Source organism: Arachis duranensis, chromosome 3 (assembly GCF_000817695.3).
Source record: "Arachis duranensis cultivar V14167 chromosome 3, aradu.V14167.gnm2.J7QH, whole genome shotgun sequence".
NCBI classification, from domain to species: Eukaryota; Viridiplantae; Streptophyta; class Magnoliopsida; order Fabales; family Fabaceae; genus Arachis; species Arachis duranensis.
Window position 1 is genome coordinate 3,578,633 of NC_029774.3, and position 21,232 is coordinate 3,599,864.

At 30.4% G+C, this 21,232-nt stretch overlaps 2 protein-coding genes across 2 annotated transcripts; both read right to left on the reverse strand.

Annotated features, from left to right (window-relative positions):
• Positions 1–6,871: 6,871 nt before the first annotated feature.
• On the reverse strand, positions 6,872–13,650 carry LOC107476756 (3beta-hydroxysteroid-dehydrogenase/decarboxylase). The gene is made up of 12 exons (XM_016096634.3): positions 13,181–13,650; positions 12,750–12,839; positions 12,518–12,651; positions 12,240–12,410; positions 11,389–11,505; positions 11,234–11,313; positions 10,579–10,774; positions 9,956–10,073; positions 8,236–8,410; positions 7,689–7,845; positions 7,414–7,483; positions 6,872–7,328 (listed from the first exon to the last, which is right to left on the reverse strand). The coding sequence occupies exons 1-12, from the start codon at positions 13,434–13,436 to the stop codon at positions 7,126–7,128; spliced, it is 1,767 nt and encodes a 588-aa protein (XP_015952120.1). The 5' UTR covers positions 13,437–13,650; the 3' UTR covers positions 6,872–7,125.
• Positions 13,651–17,669: 4,019 nt separating this feature from the next.
• LOC107476755 (probable hydroxyacylglutathione hydrolase 2, chloroplastic) lies at positions 17,670–21,232 on the reverse strand. Its single transcript, XM_016096633.3, has 8 exons — positions 21,042–21,232; positions 20,034–20,216; positions 19,695–19,898; positions 19,282–19,405; positions 18,883–18,983; positions 18,502–18,576; positions 18,300–18,398; positions 17,670–18,186 (listed from the first exon to the last, which is right to left on the reverse strand). Exons 1-8 carry the CDS (start codon positions 21,090–21,092, stop codon positions 18,040–18,042), a joined length of 984 nt encoding a protein of 327 aa, XP_015952119.1. The 5' UTR covers positions 21,093–21,232; the 3' UTR covers positions 17,670–18,039.

A 21,232-nucleotide genomic window follows, 5' to 3' on the forward strand; every position in this document is an offset into this window, starting at 1 on the left:
TCCCTTCCCCTTTGTTTTCTTTCTTTTTTATTTTATTTTATAATTTTTTATAATTTGTTTTAATTTTTTAATTATTTTTATTAAATTTGGTAAAAAAAAATAAAATTGAAGTAAAAAGGATGATCTTATAATATTTTGTAATATTGAGGATGATTTTAATAACAAAAAAAGATTAAGGACAATTTTGATTCTGACCTCAATCCTAGGGTACGAAAAAAGTACTTATCTATGATCTAAAAAAAATAAATGACGTAAGAGTGAAAAGAAAATTGAAGAAGAATCCTAAATTGCAACATTATATAATAACCATAAGAAAGAGTGAGTATAAAAGAGGATGAATTATGTTTATAGCTAATAAAGAGAAATAATATTAACATTGAAGACATATAGTATCCTATATAAAAGTAGAGAAGAAGAGAATATGAAATTATAGAGTAATCTAAAGAAAAATAAATGTCATGAGAGAGAGAAAGGAGAGAAAGAAAATGAAAAAAAAATCCTAAGCTATAATAATAAGGCACGTGAGAAGTATAAATAAAATAGTTAAAAGTAATTCAATTAAAATCAAAAGGATTAAAAAGTAATTTAAGTCAAGTCTTCTTTTTCATGGTTGGTTGAGTCACTATCATTTTCTTCTTCATTTTCTTCCTAATAAATACAATTACAGAGTCACTTACTATATATATTTAACAAAAGTGGTAAGAAAAAAAAGAGATATGAAATTATGTAAGAATGAATAAAAAAATTATATAAAGTGAATGTTGATTTATATAGTAATATAACAAAAAATAAATATAAAATGTGAAAATAAATTAAAATTTAACTCAATTTATACCTATTAAAAAGAATTTATTAACATTGAAAGAATATAATAATTTATATAAAATTAAAGAATAAAAAAATATGAAAAGTAATATTTAAAAAATCCTATTAATATTAAAAGCATAGAGTAATTTATATAAAATTAAAACACAAATAAAACTGATATATTACGTATCAAATACAATTCAAATATGTAAATATAGTCCAATAATAAAATTTATCTTTGCCAAGGAGAAGATGCGAGTTCTATTCCCACTATTTGCCCTTTCCATTACTCAAAAGAAAATTCTGACTCTTTCTTAAACCTAATTAAAAACTATTTGTTGCATGGCGGTTCTAGAAAATCGCACCTCGATATCCAAAAAGAACTATATTAGATGCATGAACTAAAAAGAAAATTCTAACCCTTAAACCTAATAAAAAATTATTTGTTGCATGGGTGTTCTAAAAAATTGCACCTTGAGATAAAAAAAATATATTAGATGCATGGACCGCACCTCGATATCCAAAAAAAATAAACTATATTAGATGCGTGGCAGCTCGAGATAAAAAAAATCCTTGGATAGTGCAATCACTATCATTATCACTATATTAGATGCATAACAGTTTTAAAAAACTCTTTGTAAAAGGAAATGTTTTTGGACAACGCAATCACTATCACTATATTAAATGCGTGACAGTTCTAAAGAAACGCACCAAGGAAAGGTTTTTCTACGGCGCAATCACTATCACTATATTAGATGCATGACAGTGCCAAAAAAACGCACCTCGAGATAAAAAAATTCAAAAAACTCTTTGTAAAAGGAAAGATTTTTGGACAACATTGAAAACTTATTCATTACCGCAATCACTATCACTATATTAGATACATCATAGTTCTAAAGAAACGCACTTCGAGATTAAAATAATCTAAAAAACTCTTTGGAATAGGAAAGGTTTTTGTACAGCATTGAAAGTTTATTCATCAACGCAATCAATTTCTACAAAAAATTTAAAAAGTTTTTTTTGTATAAAAAATACAAACGTTGAAATACTCTAAATTAGTTGGATTCTATTCTCTAATAGAATATAGAATTTGTATATAATATTAACTAAAATAGTTTCAAATAGTTATATTTTTTAATAAAATCAAAGAAAGAGAATTTAGAATTATTTTTATTTAATTTTAATAGAATTTTTAAATAAAAATAATTGTATTAAATAAAATTTTTTACTTATAACTCATATAAATATCTATTTTGGAATCTATTTATTTTATAAAAAAAAATATTTTGAATAAAATACTAAATTGGTGATCCAAAAATAATAAATTTTTAAATTTCAAATAATGTCATTCCTATGTTTGACTAATACGTATCATAGAAGAAATAATAAGGGATCAATTGAAACCAATTCAAATCGGATATATATAGTATTTTAACAATTTATTACTTCATACATATGTTTATCAAACTAAAAAAAGGAATTGTGGCTATCAACTCAATTCTTTATATATTTGTGCAAAATATTAGTAAAAACGAAAGAAAAAAAAATAAGTGGCATGATATTATGTGAACGAGAAGATAAAGAAGAGGGGTCAAGTAAATGTTGATTTATATAAAAAAAAATATATAAGAAGTTGTAAGTATGAAAAAAGAGGATGAATTATGTTTTATTACTCAATTTATACCTATTAAAGATAAATAACATCAACATTAAAACTATATCATCTTATATAAAAATAAAATAGTAAGAGACTATAAAAAACATAGTAATCTAAAGGGATAAGTACTTTTTTCGTCCCTAAGGTTTGAGGTCAAAATCAAAATCGTCCCTGACCTTTTTTTGTTATTAAAATCATCTTTAACGTTACAAAACGTTATAAAATCGTCATTTTCTACTTCAATTTTATTTTTTTGACCAAATTACCCTTCATTATTAATAAAAATAATATTAAAAAAAAAAGCAGAACCCCACCCCACACCACTCCCTTCATTATTAATAAAAATAATATTAAAAAAAACAAAACCCCACCCCACCCACTCCCCAGCATCTCTTCGGTCTCTCCCCCACCCCTCCCCCAATCCCCTTCTTTCTACTCTTCACCATCACCCTCTTCTTCTCACCTTCGCCGCGACAATTACCACTGCTGGAGGACACCCACCCCTCCTCCCCTTCCTCTTCTCACTCTTCCCCAGTCCCCTTCCGGCTTCTCACTCTTCCCTCCTCCCCTTCCTCTTCTCACTCTTCCCCAATCTCCTTCCAGCTTCTCACTCTTCTTCATTCTACCAGGCAGACAGAGCATAACAAAAGGTCGAAGCAAGAATTAAATTAAACAATCCATCATCAATCATGTATATGTTCTTCAAAAATTAAAGAAAGAAAACAGAAAAATAGGAAGAACAAAGAACAGAGAAAGAGAAGGGTGAATCAACACTGCCACCATAGCCAAATCATCATCATGCAATTACTATAATCAGAAGCAATTACTAATTTACTATAATCAGAAGCAGTATCACCAATAATAAATTAACAACAATAATTGTGAAGGGTGAATCAACAATGGTGAAGCAAAAACAAAAGCAAAAATAGAAGTAGAAGTAGAAGTAGAAGCAAAAGGCAGAAAGCAAAAGTAGAAAAACAGAAGCAACAACAGGGCTCGATGGCGACGGGACCTCACTCCAGCGGCGGCGACGGGACAGGGCTCGGTTTCTTCATTGGGAGGAGCACGGACAACCGCCACTGATGACGATGTGAAGAGCAGAGCCGCCGTCGGTGATTTCGCGGTGCGAAAGGGAGAAGTGCGTGACTAATCCACCACCACTCCTGGTGGCGGTCTTCCCTTGGAATCGAGACGGAGGACAAAACGGCAAGGGCTTGCAAGGACAAGTGGCAGCTTCGGGAAGAGGCAAAGAAAACTCGAACAGCGAACAGCGGAGGGTCGGGAGCTGGACGGCAGCAGCGGTGCCTTCATGCAAGTGGCTGTGGGTTGGACGCAGGGGCGACAGTGCGTGCATCTCCGAGGCAGCCCAAACGACGGCATAACCTCCCCCTTCCCCTTCCCCCTTCTTTTTCCCTGCCCATTTGGTAAAAAAAAATAAAATTGAAGTAAAAAGGATGATCTTATAATATTTTGTAATATTGAGGATGATTTTAATAACAAAAAAAGATTAAGGACAATTTTGATTCTGACCTCAATCCTAGGGTACGAAAAAAGTACTTATCTATGATCTAAAAAAAATAAATGACGTAAGAGTGAAAAGAAAATTGAAGAAGAATCCTAAATTGCAACATTATATAATAACCATAAGAAAGAGTGAGTATAAAAGAGGATGAATTATGTTTATAGCTAATAAAGAGAAATAATATTAACATTGAAGACATATAGTATCCTATATAAAAGTAGAGAAGAAGAAAATATGAAATTATAGAATAATCTAAAGAAAAATAAATGTCATGAGAGTGAGAAAGAAAATGAAAAAAAAAATTCTAAGCTATAATAATAAGGCACATGAGAAGTAGAAATAAAATAGTTAAAAGTAATTCAATTAAAATCAAAAGGATTAAAAAATAATTTAAGTCAAGTCTTCTTTTTTATGGTTGGTTGAGTTACTATCATTTTCTTCCTAATAAATACAATTACATAGTCACTTACTACATATATTTAGCAAAAGTGGTAGGAAAAAAAAAAGAGATATGAGATTATGTGAGGAGGGATAAAAAAATTATATAAAGTGAATGTTGATTTATATAGTGATATAACAAAAAGTAAATATAAAATGTGAGAACAAATTAGAATTTAACTCAATTTATACCTATTAAAAATAATTTATTAATATTGAAAGGATATAAAAACTTATATAAAATTAAAAAATAAGAAAATATGAAAAATAATATTTAAAAAATTCTATTAACATTAAAAGCATAGAGTACTCTATATAAAATTAAAACACAAAAAATTGATATATTACATATCAAATACAATTTAAAAATACGAATTAGTCTAATGATAAAATTTTTCTTTGTCAAGAAAATAAAAAAAACTATATTAAATGCATGACAATTCTAAAAAAACACACTTCGAGATACAAAAAAAAATTTAAAAATTCATGGGAAAAAGAAAGATTTTTGGATAAGCATTCAAAGCTTAATCATCAACGCAATCAGTATCACTATATTAGATGCATGTAGTTCCAAAGAAACGCACTTCGAAATAAAAATATTCTAAAAAACTTTTTGGAAAATAAAAGGTTTTTGGATACCATTAAAAACTTATTCATCATCGCAATCAATTTTTATGAAAAATTTAAAAAGTTTTTTTGTATAAAAAAATACAAACGTTAAAATACTCTGAATTAGTCAAGATTCTATTCTCTAATAGAATATAGAATTTGTATATAATATTAACTAAAATAGTTTTAAATAGTTATATTTTTTAATAAAATCAAAGAAACAGAATTTTTAAAATTATTTGTATTTAATTTTAATAAAATCTTTAAATAAAAATAATTCTATTAAATAAATTTTTTTACATATAATCAAATAATATTAACGAAAAAATAATTTGTCTGGCATTAATTTCAGAAAAAGAGTTTAAAAATATTTTTGAATTACAACGTATGTCTATTCCCTCTACTCTAAATGGTTTTTAGAATCCCTCATCCGTTGCTACTTTTAAGATTAATTGTGATGCTAGTTATTTTGGTTCGGGTGATAGTGTTGGTTTTGTTTGTGTTATTAGAGATTGTAATGAGAGTTTGTAAAGGGATGTTTGGGAATGATTGAGAATAATAGTATTCTTCAAAGGGAATTATTTGCTATTTAGAGAGGATATCTCTTAGCTTGGGATGTGGATCAACGAGATGTTATTTGTGAGACGGATTGTGTGGAAATATTTAATCTTGTTACTCAAGATGGTTTTGGGTTTATTGATCTATTGATGCTCAAAATAAGAGATATAATATGCATTGGAATTGGCGTGTTGACTTTCGTTTGATTATGAGAGATGCAAACATGGTGACAGATACTATGGCAAAGATGGCGATGAAATTACAACTTTCTCATGTAGAGTTTCCTTCACCTTAGAAAGAATTTAAGAGTAATTTTAAATGAGACTGTCCCGCTATTTAAGCAGTTTTTTTGTTTTATTTTTTTCTGTTTAATTTATCTCAATCACAAAAAAAAACAAAAAAAAAAATTAGTAGATCACTGAATCTCGTTTAAATTAGAAAGAAACCAAATAAAAAAAAATAATATTAAAAGTAGAGAAACGTAATAAGTTTTTTTTTCATCCAATATTAAAGAAAAAAAATTGGTAGATCACTGAAACTCGTTTACTTTTTTTATATTATCAATTTTTTTTCTTTAATTTATAATTTTTTCCACAACTAAATAATAAAAAATAATTATTTTCTTTCTAATTTTCTCTCTTCCTTTTTTTTTCCTTCTCATTTCTTCTCAAACAATATTAGCCTTAGAGTAACTGAAATATACTTAGGTGAACAGGTGCTAACTTCATATACGAAATTGAGAGACCAAATTAAAATGCTAGTAAAATTTGAAAAACCAAATTCAAACTTTTGCTAACTAATATGGATGTGCCAACACTTTATTAATAAATAATATTATATACACTATTTGTGCATACACATCTTTTGTATATCTTTTTTAATACATTTTCATTTGATTAAAAAAATAAAAAAAATTATCATTTATACTATAATATATAGGTGAAATTATACGAGCGTCATTTTAATTTTTAAACAACTATAAGCCAACAAAAGTCTTCATCTTAATTTCTCGCCCCATCTTTAATATCCTCGGTTTTATTTTGTAAAAGAAGTATTCCATGTCACAAGTTCAATTTTCAATTGTAAGGATAAAATTGATTATCCTATGACGAAGCTTTGAATGGTTATGTTTACTCGAGTCTTCTAACATGTTTTGTCATATTTCAATGAACTTTCCTTATGCTGACACTTGGTGTTTATAACATATTTGGTTTCTATTTTGGAACCTCAAAAGTCAAAACTATAGTTTGGACAAAGACAACAGAATCAGCATTATTCCATTTGCACAAGATCATTGATGTCAAATCAATGAACTATTAGATTAATGATTCGCCAGTTAAAAAGAGTACCACAATAATGTCAAAAATCAGAAGCAACATCTCCAGCCTAGTTCCCCAGTCCGGTTTGTCTTTAAAGAAAACTGGAGAGGCCATTCCAATTTCCTGAAAGATGTTTACATCTCTGCCATTTTCTGTTTTTCTTTTGGGGAAACAACTCTTGCCTACAAGTAATAGAAAGCCAAAATCTCTTATGACTATCTTAGTTCCTTTACTTCTGGTTCCTTGTAAGACCGAGCCTTGCCAAATTTTTGCAGAAGACGCGAAGTCAAATCAGATAAAACACGCATCAAGTATCTCATGAGTGCATTCAACTGAGCGAAAAGAATTTCCGCTAATAAATCAATTTCTGATTGGTATTGCTCGTAAATAAAAAATGCAGTGAATGCAAATACCAAACCTGCATAACACAATTCAGACTAGGTAAAAATGAAAGCTCTGGAAGCCATCAGAATGTTCTAGAGTTGCAAAAAAGAATCCCATACCTATCCCTACAAATGTTGTCAACTTATGCGCTGACAAGATCAACTTCAGAAAGTAAAGTGGAATTGCAATCTGCATTGGAAGATAGAAAAGTTAAACCCTCCACCAAACCAAAAGATGGAACCAAAGCAGAATACATGCATCCTCAATAAAAGGATAATGCTTGCATAACGTCAACATATAATAACAACAACAACTACTACTACAAAATAAATTGCATTAAATAAGGAAGAATTTAATATCCATTTTTTAAGGAAAAGGAGGTCACAATTTTTACCTTGAAGAACGTCAACCAGTCTTCCCCTTGACGCAGTCTCCTTATAGTTTTATAATTGTTGTTCCACTGATTCACTGTAGTTGTAACTGAACCTTTCATTTCTGAATTAGATATCTTAAAACTAGAGGAGGATATCCTTTTTGTTTGAAACCCAAATCTGCCATGAAAGTGTCATAAAGTTAGTGCTGTAGAAAGTTTTCCCTTTCCACAATTCTACCCCAAGACAATTTCAAATTAGTTAAATGTAGAAATATGGCTCAACTCCTATGCTTGGCACTAATTGTGGTTAGACATGACCAGCTTATATCTTTATGCTGAGATACAGACCATATCACTCCACAATACTAATAATCCATGACCAAAAAACAAAAACTTTGTTTGGGTAGAAACTGAGGGAGGACCAACTGATGAACCATCAATAAACAAAGAAACAGACTAATTAAAACAATTCTGATATGCAATGCCAGGTGATTGAAAGCAGCATGAGTAATTTTCTAAGAATCAGACAGGAATATAATAGCCTCAGTCTTTATGAGAATGCACTTACAGGTTTGCTGGTAGAGTACCCCATCCAAAGAGAAGAAATGTGACAAGCATCAAGAATTTGGCAGCAGATGATATAAAAGTACTTCCAGAGAGGAAAGACCAGTAAAATAACAAAACCATCACAATGAAACATGCGAAGGATGTCTTTTCATTTCTCCACAACAAAACATCAGCCACTGAAACAACAAATGAAAACATTATTTTGGCTTGACAAAATGTTATTGAAGACGATTCAGAATAGTTTACAAATTACAGGTGTATCAACAAAGATTCAGCTTAACTATGTGGGGCACAACTTGTGATTGTAAGAACTTATTCAGAAAATAAACCCATTTGCTCATCAATTTCAGAGTTTGTCATGAAACTGTATTCCAAGTAAGAATAAGTATGGAAATACCAAAAGTAACAATAAAGGAAAAATAAACTACTAATGCATTCTGGAGGATGCTGGGAAGCAAAGGTGGCAAAGTATGCAAGGGAGTGAAGAACAAAGGTTTTCATCCTACCTTTATATTAAAGAGAAACAAACAAACAAAAAGTTTTGGGGTGTGCTGCCAAAATTTTGTTCTCTCACGTTTTTGTTGCACCATAATTTCATAAGATCCTAAAGTCACTTCTCATTCTAAGTTTCGGCCAAGAGCTAAGCATTCCCTTTTAAAAAAAATAAAAAAATAAAATGAACTACACAATTTAATAGGCATGATGTTTATTGTTGCAGGTGGTGCACTACAGCACTAGTACTGATGCCAGGGTTAACATAACTGGTATATGTACATGCACTATGCACATCAAACCAAATTTAAACACCCATAGTTGTTAATATCAAGTTGAGAGGAATTATCAAGGACTTTACTTTTTAAAATATTAATAGTTCTCAATTTCATTATTAGATAGGAAAAGCTTTATACAAATCATGTACCATATTATTTTCTAGTGCTAATATGTATGATTTTTTATTTAATTTTGAAAGAGTATTTTTCCATTTCATATTCATTCACCATCTCTTTAAGTTATGCATGGATGCAGTTCCAATAGATCAAACTTCTGGGTCATTTTCAACAGTTTTACAGTAGGAAAGAATATAGATTGGTAGCGTCTATTCTATGAAGGAAAATGGAAATTAATTTAGATTGGAGAGGGTCGTACCATAGTTATAACTAGAGATAACACATTTTAAAATAAAATTGACGAGGAGGGCAATTTAAAATTTGCAGAAGTTCAAACCAGTTTGCTTTTTGGAGACAATTGATTGTAATGAATTAATGTTGTGGTATCAGATAGAGAGAGAAGGAAGGAATACTAATGCTAGTCTATGTATGCCATAATGAGCTTAATAGTGAAATTCAGCTAGTCCTGATGATGCATGTTTCACTTCTGTTATATGCATGTAATCACTTCCTCTCTTTCCCCATACTATGTGCTTTTTGACAAAAGTAAGCACTTCTCTTCACTCACATGAGACATTCATGACATGGGAGCTCCATCATACCATAGCATGAACCATATGAGCACCATCAACCAACGCTTGACACTTGGCTCAATGGATTGCTTTCTCTTCAATCTTTATATTTTAAGAGATTTGCAAATTATGACTTCACTATTCTAACATGATGGGCCAGAGGTCAATGCAATGTGCCTCAAACCATTCCATTTAATTCAACAGTTGCTTTGCTTAGGTATATAATAACATTGTAAAATAAGAGAATGCATTATGTTCCAACCTTTTCCACCTCCAAGCAGTTTAGCTGCTTTTGACTGTTCAGTGGAATCACAGCATCCTGAAATAGATAGCTCTCTGGCTAGATGAGAGAACGAATCTATGGTTAATGTGATCCCTTCCTGTGTTATCCAATATCAGGGAATATTAAAGAAAGTAAGAGAAAAATTTTCAATACCATATATGAAAACTTCCAAATAGAACATCATATCTGTTAGAACAATTTTAAACTTTAAAGCAACATAGAAATGAAAAGAAAGTGATTGCTACTGGTTGATCAAGTATACTGTTTACAGCATTCATAACTTGTCAAATACTATCTAAAAAAAAGTGATTGATCAATTATAAGAATACATCTTTAATTAATGTCTTAACAAGATTAACAAAAATAAATGATAAAAAAACTGAGATATATGTAAGAAGACCATCTACTTTAATTTTCTTGTTTCTATTGTCTGTGCATGCAGGAAAGAAGTGGCCACTTTTCTTCAGTAAGCCATCATTCCATTGCAACACATTTTGCCTCTTTGAAGGTTGCAGTCATACCCCGACATAATTCATATTAAAAAGGCCAAGAATGAAATTTAAGAGAAAAAAAATATAAAGAAAGGAGATGGTGATATATACCTCAAGGGAGATTATTGGTAAGTATGCAAGTTCTCTCCGAGCGGCGGTGCAGCTGAAAGTTCTGGTGTGTGTTGCTAACTGAAAAAAATGAACTAACAAAGGATAACTGAAGCCTCCGGACCCCAACTTGTCATGCATCCACTTTAAAACTGAGAGAACGAATTGCACCAAATTGACAGGAAGTTTGGTGAGTGGCCTACAATTAATGCAAGTAATTATGTGTCTTGGTTAAAAGCATAAGGGGCCATAAACCACCAAAAAAGAACAACCAGAAATAGTTTCTTCTGCCTCCAGCAGTGAATAAAGCAGCAAGCCAGAGATATAAATATCCCAAAGAATGTCAATAAGACAACAAAGAGATAGGCCAACTTTGCTCAGTGCCTTAATGGAGGAAATATACAAGACCTAGTTTTACAAGACACAGATTATAGATCTAGAGGATATGACATATCCTAGATTGGCAGGAAAGAGCTAATTCAATGGTTTTTGTGATAGCACTTTTCCAAAGATATGAACAGAGGAAATCTTATGTTACAAAGTCATTCCCCCCTTCCCAAAACTCTCCCGAGTGAATATTGTTAAACATAAACAGAAAACATCAGAAGGATTCATAACAACCCATATATGATATATCAGAACAGGTTGCTTATTTTACCTTTGATATCCAAGACCTTCCAACAAAAGTGAGAGAAATTCCCAGAACTTCATAGGCTCAAAATTAGTAATAAAAAATGCCTGAAGATCAAAAGTAAACACCGTTATACATGAATTGAACATCGAATAACAGTGGATAATTGAATTGTATTATACCTTTCCAGCCACAGAGACTGTTTGAAAGTTTAAGGCTTCTTCTGCACATATATGGGCATGAGCAACATTCTCATAAAAGGTAAAGTCTGACATATTATCGCCAGTCCCTATAATATACTGAAATGAGAAATTGTTACCGAAAGAAAAATGGATAAATAAATGAGAACATGACAGCCTGCATGCCAACTAATATGAATACACTATTTCAATAAAGATAGTACGTACAATATTATGTTTACAAACATATGCATATGAAATGGGTATCAGCTCAAACAGGTCTAAGTCTTAAAACTTCAGTACAAAAGACATGACAGAAATATCAATCACAACCACTGATCCAGTGATTCACTAGGTCAGGTAAGCTTCAGTAAAGACACTAAGTTGAAAGGCATAGTGCAGATTTAGCATGAAGGTCTTTCGTTTTCCCTGGAAATGTTAAAACCCTTGGCTTTTAGAAAAGGAAAAGGATGGGGGGTGAAAAAACTTGTTTTCATTTTGCTTTTTGAAATGACAATATCTCGGTCCTTCTTTTGGAGAAAAATAACCAAACAAACATGAAAAATAGAATACCAAGATGTTCCATGAACGCTAATCTGGTCCATTTGGCACAGACTTGCAAGGAGAAAATATGGAAAAGGGGGACATTTGTTAAACTAATTAGCAATTTTCATGTGTTCTGCAAAAGTGACACAGGGTATTCATTTCAAAGTTCACACTCAATAAAATGCCGGAAAAGATATTTTTGTAAAGTTTATCATTACTAGTGAGAAAATTTTGTTCTGCACATTTCAGAATATCTTCTATAAAGTCCAACAAATAACTAAGACAAATTGGTGAAAGAAGTAAAACACCTTTGCAAATCCAAATCTTGCCAAGTCAAGAAAAAATGGCACAAACTCCGTGTCACCAGGTCCAAAAACATTACAAGGACGAAGAGCACATGTCAACAAGCCATCAATGTCATTGGCACTGAGGATCAATGCCTCTGCTTGAGCCTTAAAGTCACTTAACACGTTTTCAATCTGCAATTCACATCCACCTATTAACACTCATTTGTTTGTAAATGGGAAACATCTAACCCTTTTTTCATTAAAAAATAAAGTGAAAAGCTCTCTCAACAAAGCCATACTTTCCATGGATATGGCAATGATTCATCTCCATTATGTATATCATGGAAACCATCAAATACTACATCTGCAGAGCTGTTATAAATCAGACGTTTCACTTTACATTCTCTGCAAGCACTAATGACATTCTTGGCACCTAAACGAAATATCAAAACAAGTAAACTTCCAGCACAAAAATACAAAAATTGCACCATAATAAGAAATTTACCAATGCCAATAAACAGAAAGATGTACCTTGCACTATAAGAGTATAGCAACTATAGAAGTAATTCGGATTCAGGCCAGCAACATCCATATAAAAGACAACCGAAGCACCTTCGAGAACTGCAGAATTTGCATTTCCATAGCCGTCAGCAATATAATATATCTAAATTAGCTCTGTTTATTTTCGTATATATGATTACAACATGTTATCAATATTTTACGTTCGAAACATATCATAATCATAAATCTAAGAAATAAGCGTTTTGTTTTTCCAGCTACAACTGCATGGCAAACGTAATTCAAAATCATGAATTAATTGAAACAGGTATACTAATAATTAAGAGGAAAAAAAAAAAAACAAATCGATGTAAAGATGAATTACGATCACGTTCCTACATTACTATTCGAATCAACAGAAACATAAAAGAGGAATGATTGAGGCGTCTTGTTTTTATATATACCTTTGGCTACGTTGAGTTTATCCCTAAGTTCGAGGTGGAAGTAAGAGGCGCGAGCAGAAGAGAGAGCATCAGAGAGAAGAGACTCGGAAGCGTGGAGCTGAATTGACTCGGCGGAATCGGCGACTCGGACGATCCAGTTACCGAAATTGAGAAGCTTAAGTACCAGCGATCTACCGAGGAAGCCTCTGCCGCCCAAAACGACGCACGTCTTAGGGTTCTGCAAATCGGCGAACCTGTCGTCCACCGCCGCCGCCATCGCCGATAAAATGAAAAACTATGAAGAAATCGTTAACGTCAATGTCGTTTCATGGTTTAATTTGTCGTTCGATTCAATGCGCAACGCATAATGATGGAAACAAAAGAAGAGAAATAAAAAAAAATATGTGTATATATATTGGAAGAGAGAGAAAGAGAAAGAGAGAGAGAAGAGTTTTGTTGAACGATGGCGTGAGAAGCATATAAGCGGAAGCGTATACCCGTGGTTTCTTCTTCTTCTTGTGGTTTCTTTTCTTTGGCGCGGAAACTGTTGCTCCGCTTTATCTTTCGGAAACAGTACTCTAAACTAGTGTCTGAAAATAAAATATCGTCCTTTAATTATTCGTAATTAGATTTTTTTCTATCAAAAAAAATATTTAGTTTATTTTAATAATTTTTATATTATAAAAAAATTAATTTTTAAATTAAAAATAATATAAAAATTTATTTATAAACTTAATAGAATTATAAAAATTAACTAAATAATTAAATTTAAAATATTAATTTAGACTTAATATATTAATAAATTATAAATTTATCACTAATTCACTATTCATATAAAAATAATTTTATGAAAATATAATAATTGTGATTAAATAATTTGATATATTTAATTAAATTATATTTTAGTTAAACATGTGAATAATATTTTTATATAAAAATATTTGTGTGTGAATAATTATTTTAATAGATATTAAAGTGACTACTAGTTGTTATTTTTTATTTTCAAGTGAATTGTTTTTTGGATTCTTGTGTAATAATTATCTAAATTATTATTCTAAAATGTCGTTCATCTTTAAATTTTGTAAAATTTAAAATAAACGACTTTTTCTTCTGTTTAAATATATCTATTTAATTTTTTTAAAAAATAAAATTCTGTGCTAAATTAATATAATAGAAGAGTGAAACGAAGGATGACAAAACAATGATAATAGAAAAAGCAGAGAGAAAAAATAAAGCATCTCTTAGACAAGGCAATAACGCAGCTGAGTGAGGAGTTGAGGACCTAAGAATCTTAATTGTTATCATGTCATTAACCTTATTGATATGATTACAATTTTTTTTTTAATTCTCACTTAAACATAATAAAGCATCCGTCATTACTATGTGAATTACTACATAAACCCACATTAATATATCATTGTGAGAGAAAAATTGAACATAGCAATGGTTAGATGAAAATGGGTCTTTTCAAAATGATGATTATAATAATATTCACATCCCGATTAAAGTAAAATTTGTCTAAAGTCACTACTATGATAAATCACTTAATGACTTTTGTTAGTTTGTACTTTGCTTCATTTTCATTTCTGAATAAAGTTGTTGGCCTTCTTTTGCATTTTTATATGGATAATATTTAATTTTGATGTACTTTTAGTATAAAGTAATTTTATACGTTTATTCAATTACATAATATTATATTAATAAAAATAATTATTTTTTATATTAATTATATAAATAGTCATTAAAAAAATAAATATAATTATACGATTATATAAAATATTTTATAATATGAATGGATCAAAATAAAAGATATCAACCATCAACCATAATAATAATGATGCTAACACTAATGGATCAACTACCATTGCATTTAAAGTACATTACATAATAAAGAGATACCTTTTGATTTCAAACTTAATTATATATAGTAGCTAGCATCATGACGTGAAATAGCCATGTTAATGCAATAGTTAAATTAAGAAAGAGATTGTAGTTATTTTTAGATTGATAACACAACCATAATTGAGGTTTTAAATTTTAATACTCTGTTTCCGTTAGTTTATAATAAAATTAGCCAAATTAACCGTTTTTCCTCTAATGAATTAATTTCTATGTATATATTATATTATCTTCTAATTTATAACTTGATATGATTTTCCAGATAATAAATACTCAAATATTTTACTGTTGTCATAATATATTATTATTATTATTAGATGTCCATATAATTCTTTTTTCAAAGTGTTATTTTTTTAATATTTTATAATTTTGATAAATGCAACCAATACTAATTAGGGATAAAATACTATGTGTTGCCACCTTAGTTTGCAAATTTGTACGAGTAATGTCAAATGAAATATATTCGGAATATTGTATGGTTACTCACATGGTGTCAATTATTAGATTATATTTAAGTAAAATTCCCGCTTAATTTAACTATTGATATCATATAATAAGTCCTCAGTAGGCCTAAATATTTGCTGAAAAATCAAAAAAAAATTTACTAATAATAAGTAGAACTTTTTAATTAATGCTTTAAAGACATAGTAACGGGCATGCATATCCAACACCTAATTAGGAGTGGTTATCCAACTATTCTCATCAATAATAATGCCTCCAAATATGAGATAAAATGGGGCAGGTGCATAAATAATAATATTAAATATTTTCTGTTAACAGAATAGAAGATTATATATAGCACATAGTAAAGTAAGTGTGTCTTATATTCTTGGAAGATGTTGATGGTGGCATTTGTCAATTGTCATTTTCTTTGAAGAGATGAAAGCAAAGGTGGTATGGTGAGGGGGATGGAGATGTCCAAGCAACCAAAAAAAAAATATATAAATATAAATAAATAAATAAGAAAAAAAAATATTTTGGTTAGGTGAATCAATCCATCAACTTTAAAAGGTGTGAAAGCTAGTTCCACCATAAAATGAGTAAGGCATATAGTGCTACTAGTCCTAAAGTTTCATAATATGATTATAATACTCCACATCAATTTGTCTTCCTCTAAAGTTACTCAAGTCACTTCTTAAATTGAAAGGACAAGGAAAATTGATTATGGCCAACGGTCATTGCCAAATCAAAAAAGAAAGAGAGTTAATTATAAGATCTCAATATATTGTAACAATGCTTAATTAAGTAAAAAATTCAGCTAACATGTACTTTAAAAATATGGAGGCCACTTTGATAAAGACACTAAAAATATTTTTTTTAAAAAATATTTACATGTGTCATGTTATTATTGGACATCTTTATTAAATCGGTTAATAATTTATTTTTTTAATAAACTATAATAAAATCGGTTTATTATAGCAACAATAATAAATCTAATTGTCCGCATTATAATTATTAGATCCGATTTAATTCGATCGATTTACACAATCTAAACCGGGGTCGAATCATATTTAAATTTTTTGATAAAAAGACAAATATATCCCTAATTTTTGTTTTTAAAAAAATAATGATCCAGTGGATTATGTAAATTAGTCGGTTCGACTGGATCTGATAACAATTGAGTTTATTGTTATTGTTATAAAAAAATCGATTTTATTATAACTTGTTAAGAAATTAAAAAATAACTGATTCATTAATACATCCAATAATAATACGACTCATAAGTATCTTTACAAAAATACGTTTTACGCGTCTTTATGGAGTATCCTCCTAAAAATATATGATAAAGTTATTAATTAATTTTTTTTATGAAAAAGATACAAAATATAAATTTTCAATATATTTATTCTGTATTTATTAAAATAAATTATTTAAAATATTTTATTATTAACATGAACCACTCAAATTAACTCGGTGTTTATAAGTAAAAGTTTAGTTGAATACATAGATAATGGTAATTGTTTCACCATTGATCAGTTCATTTCAAGACACGTGCATTTGAATTCAAATTTTGATTGGTTAAATTATACATTTAATATTTTAAAATTATATTAAAAATATAAAATCTTAAACTTTTAGTGAAAACTTTTTTCTTTTGTTTAAAGAACACATTTTAACCAAATTCATCAAAATACTATATATCTCTAGCCCTGACATTTATTGTTTTTTTTTCTCCCCCTTGTATTTACTACCATTAATTAGTTTATGTTGGTAGCTAAAGAAACAAGAATGGCCCGCATTTACTAATGTGACAAATGGTCTATAATTAAAAACTAGAAAAGTCAAAGACTACTATTTAAGTATTTAACAAAATGATCAAATCAATCTGGTGAACTAGTAATATCAGCAAATTAAACCAACTTGAGGTGGTCGAATAGTCAGCTCATTCATCCGTTTAAACAAATGTCAGAGATTGAAATCCTGTCTTGTGCATGTAACAATAAGTCTTATGTATGTAACAACTTATTGGAGTAAAAAGTAGAATCAGATTAAAAATGGCAATTTTTCTATTATAAAATAAGTCATTTTCACTCTATTGAAACACACAATGCATCATAACATTATATCTTGAAAAAAAAAAACTATCAACTCAGTATATAAAAGAAATTATAAAAAGAAGTGCATAAAACATTTCTTCATATGATCTAATGTACAATCTGGTATTCATGTCACAATAACACTATGGATCAAATCATCAAAACAGAGTTTTCTTAAGCAGCAAGCATATGCTAACACGAGGAGAGTGATGACTAATGAGATTCTTCCAATCATGATCATTTTGTGACACCAAACCTTAATCTAGTTTACAAAGATAACTCTCAATTTAACCCAAAAGAGAATTATATAATGCAAAATTATATTGAGAAGATAGCATCAAGTAAACAATATTCCCTGATGGATGCATCACCTCTAATCTATACAGCATAAGTATCCTTAGCATTTGAAAATTTATAGATAAGATATATATATAAAAAAATTTTCTAAAAATTATCCTTCGCTTGCCGGATAATTCGCAGCGCTTCTGCATCATCTGCCGTGACTGCAATATTTAACTTCCGCCGGATTTTGGTGCTAAACGTGCGAAGGAATGGATTGCAAGCCTTTTCTACCTTCAACGTAGTTGGAATCTGCAGTAACATTATCAATTTTGTCAAAGCAAAATACAAAGATCCAAAGTATACTAATAATGAACAATAGCGACAGATTCGCGAAAAGAATGCACTTCGAAACTCTGAATTACCGTCGGCAAGCCTTTATTCCTAAGGTGTGCCACATGTGCAGCATACAATTGAAGTTCCTCGTTTTCGGGTTCTATAGACAATGCAAACTCAGAATTACTCTGCAAAATTTCAAAGAACCAATGTCAAGGACTCAAGGTTTCACCACACTTGAGCTTAGAAAAGTAGCAGGGAAGATTTAAGATGAAAGCAGGAGAAACTAACCAGTGTGTGCTCATGGCCACAGTATATATTTGTATTATCCGGCAAAGACATGATCTTTTTAAGAGAAGATAACATCTGTAAACATGGATAAAATTATGGAATTGTCGAGCAAAAATCAGTAAAAAAAGGCACCATACTTTTAAACATGCAATTGTATATTTGTATTCCCAAGTTGCAGATTATTGAATGAATACAAGCTTTGAAATGAACTATGGATCAATTGTTCTCGAGTTTCCAAATCGTATACTTCCGGCAAAAGGATAAAGCAAGATATACAGCAAAACACGAAATATATATTGTGAAATGCAATGACTTGTAACAGAAGAAAGAAATCCAAATCCTAAACAAAAAGGATAGAAACTAAATATAACTCAAATCAACCTGTTCAGCAGTTCCTTCGAAGAGCTTGCCACATGATAGGCTGAACAAGGTGTCTCCTGTGAAAATCGCTCCGGATCCAGGGAAATAGAAACTTATGTGATCTGCTTATAATATACAAGTCAAGCTAAACTATTAAAAACTAATGTGAATCGAGGTGCAAATTAAGAGTTCATTCAATACAAGAGCAAAGAAATAACAATTAAGATTTCATGGAGTCAAAATTTCAAATTAGATCACGTGGGGAAACTGGTCGATATAAAATCATATTAAATAGACAAGTAGACTGAAGAAGACTAGAATAGCCAAACAAGAAAACATTGAGCTGATTTTTTTTTTCTTTTATCAATCGATCTAAGAAAAATAAAGTAAATAACAATACAAATCAGTTATGAATGTAACCTTGGGTGTGACCAGGTGTAGCCATTATAAGGACCTCATGGCCTGCAAACATCCATGTATCTCCATCACTCAAAGAGATATCGATTCCGGGAATTTTGTCATTGTCTACTTCCGAACCAATTACCTGCAATGCAACAGGAGAAGACTTAGAAATAGTCGAAGTAAACCTCACTTGAACTCTGCCCATTACATATAGGGGTTCCTTGTTCAGAAGGCTATATTTTTTAGGTATATCAGTGGCAATGAAGTTTGAACAAATCGATACCTAAATCTATCACCAACAACATGCTCGGTGTCCCTTGTTCAGAAGGCTACATTATTTTAATAAGACGATTTTAACATTTTGCAAAAAATGCTTCTAGAAACGTTTATTGAAAATATAATAAATTTCAGCAGAAGAAAAAGTATCATACCTTTGCCCCATACCTTTCTTTCAACTCTGTATTCCCACCAGTGTGATCATGATGGTAGTGAGTGTTCAGTATATACGTCAAATTTCGATCTTTCTTGCTCAAAACATCTATGATAGGTGCCGCTTCAGAAGGATCAACGACACCAACTGTCCCGGTGTCTGTATCATGTAAAAGGTATGCATAATTGTCCCCAAGGCAAGGCACCTGAAAAATTAAAGGAAAAAATGAGATAAGACAGGTTAATTTTCGAGCATGTTGCCTCAAAACATCTTACTAGTGACTAAATAATACTAATCCAATTGCATCATGAACCTGAAAAAGTAATAAGAGATATCTCACCAATTCAATCTGCAATGAGGAGGAAATGTTCACTACACTGCAGAACTGGTCTACTCTCAGCGACCGACTCGCTCCGCGCAGTGTTTTCAATGGTAAAGAAAAGAGTCTCATAACTCCGTATAGAAGACTCTTTCGAATGCAAAGTTGTCTCACATCCGGCCACACGCAGAAGCCATTTCTATCCTAAACCACATAATAGTAACACAATAACAAATATTACAAATAATTATCAATAGTCATCTCTTCGGCCAAAATAAAAGTTAAATTGGAATTAGAACAGGGAAACCTGATAGAGATTAGCTTTTTCTTATAACATAGAGACATAAGTGTTAGATTACAAGAACTAATAATCCACCAATAATGACAATAAATGCAAAAGGGTAAGCCATTATATATAAACAAACCGATTAAAAGTAATGATATAACATCCTAAACACTAAATTAAGTAAAATATTGTTACAATCAATGAAACTAGCAATGTCAGTATGAATGATACTGATGCCACAGTTAGATAAGAATTTAAGAAGCTGCATGGCAAAAAGGCCTTAAAGATTAGAACCCAATCACCTTAAAAGCTAAACTACAAAAGGAAATCCAAACACTTCCAAAGTTATAACCCTTGTAAGAGGCTATAATACAATCAAAATAATGAACTAGATCATCATCAAACTCTCAAACAGAGGGTGCAGTAAGTCCCTCATAAAGTAAAGGGAAAAAATTCCCAATTTTCTTTTTTTTTTAAAAAGACTTCTTCACATATATTATCTTTTTCATGAATTTACCTTCATGGGATGTAAAACAATTCCAATCTAAGACCAAAAAAAAAAAAAAACTTCATATTTCAACTGTTTTAGGTGTTCATATTCTCTGGTTCGTCCATACAATTCAGCACAACCCAGAGTTTTTTTTCTTCCAAAAAATTGAAACTTTAGTCATAGAATTCTCCAAATTTTGTGAAATGAAGAGATAGAAAGAAAAAAAAAAAAGAAGGGAAGAGAATTGACAAACCTCAGAGGAAGAAGGGAAGGTGGGCATTGCAGAAGAAGGCTTAGAGAGCATCTCACTGCATCTGAAATTGTGATTGAATTGAATCGGAATTGAAATGAATAAATGAACGAAAAGAGAGAGAGAGAGAGAGAGAGAGAGAGAGAAGCAGTTATGTTGTAATGTTGGCACACTCTTTTAGTTTACTGTTGAAA

What these genes read in the sequence shown, in the direction of transcription:
- LOC107476756 (XM_016096634.3), bottom strand. Translation starts at nt 13,436, where the DNA reads ATGGCGGCGGCGGTGGACGACAGGTTCGCCGATTTGCAGAACCCTAAG. An exon ending in TAAACTCAACGTAGCCAAAG is followed by an intron (nt 12,840 to 13,180) that starts GTATATATAAAA and finishes CAAATTCTGCAG; the next exon opens with TTCTCGAAGGTGCTTCGGTT. An exon ending in GAAGGTCTTGGATATCAAAG is followed by an intron (nt 10,775 to 11,233) that starts GTAAAATAAGCA and finishes CATTAATTGTAG; the next exon opens with GCCACTCACCAAACTTCCTG.
- LOC107476755 (XM_016096633.3), bottom strand. Translation starts at nt 21,092, where the DNA reads ATGCTCTCTAAGCCTTCTTCTGCAATGCCCACCTTCCCTTCTTCCTCT. An exon ending in GTGGCCATGAGCACACACTG is followed by an intron (nt 18,399 to 18,501) that starts GTTAGTTTCTCC and finishes GAAATTTTGCAG; the next exon opens with AGTAATTCTGAGTTTGCATT. An exon ending in GGAATAAAGGCTTGCCGACG is followed by an intron (nt 18,187 to 18,299) that starts GTAATTCAGAGT and finishes ATGTTACTGCAG; the next exon opens with ATTCCAACTACGTTGAAGGT.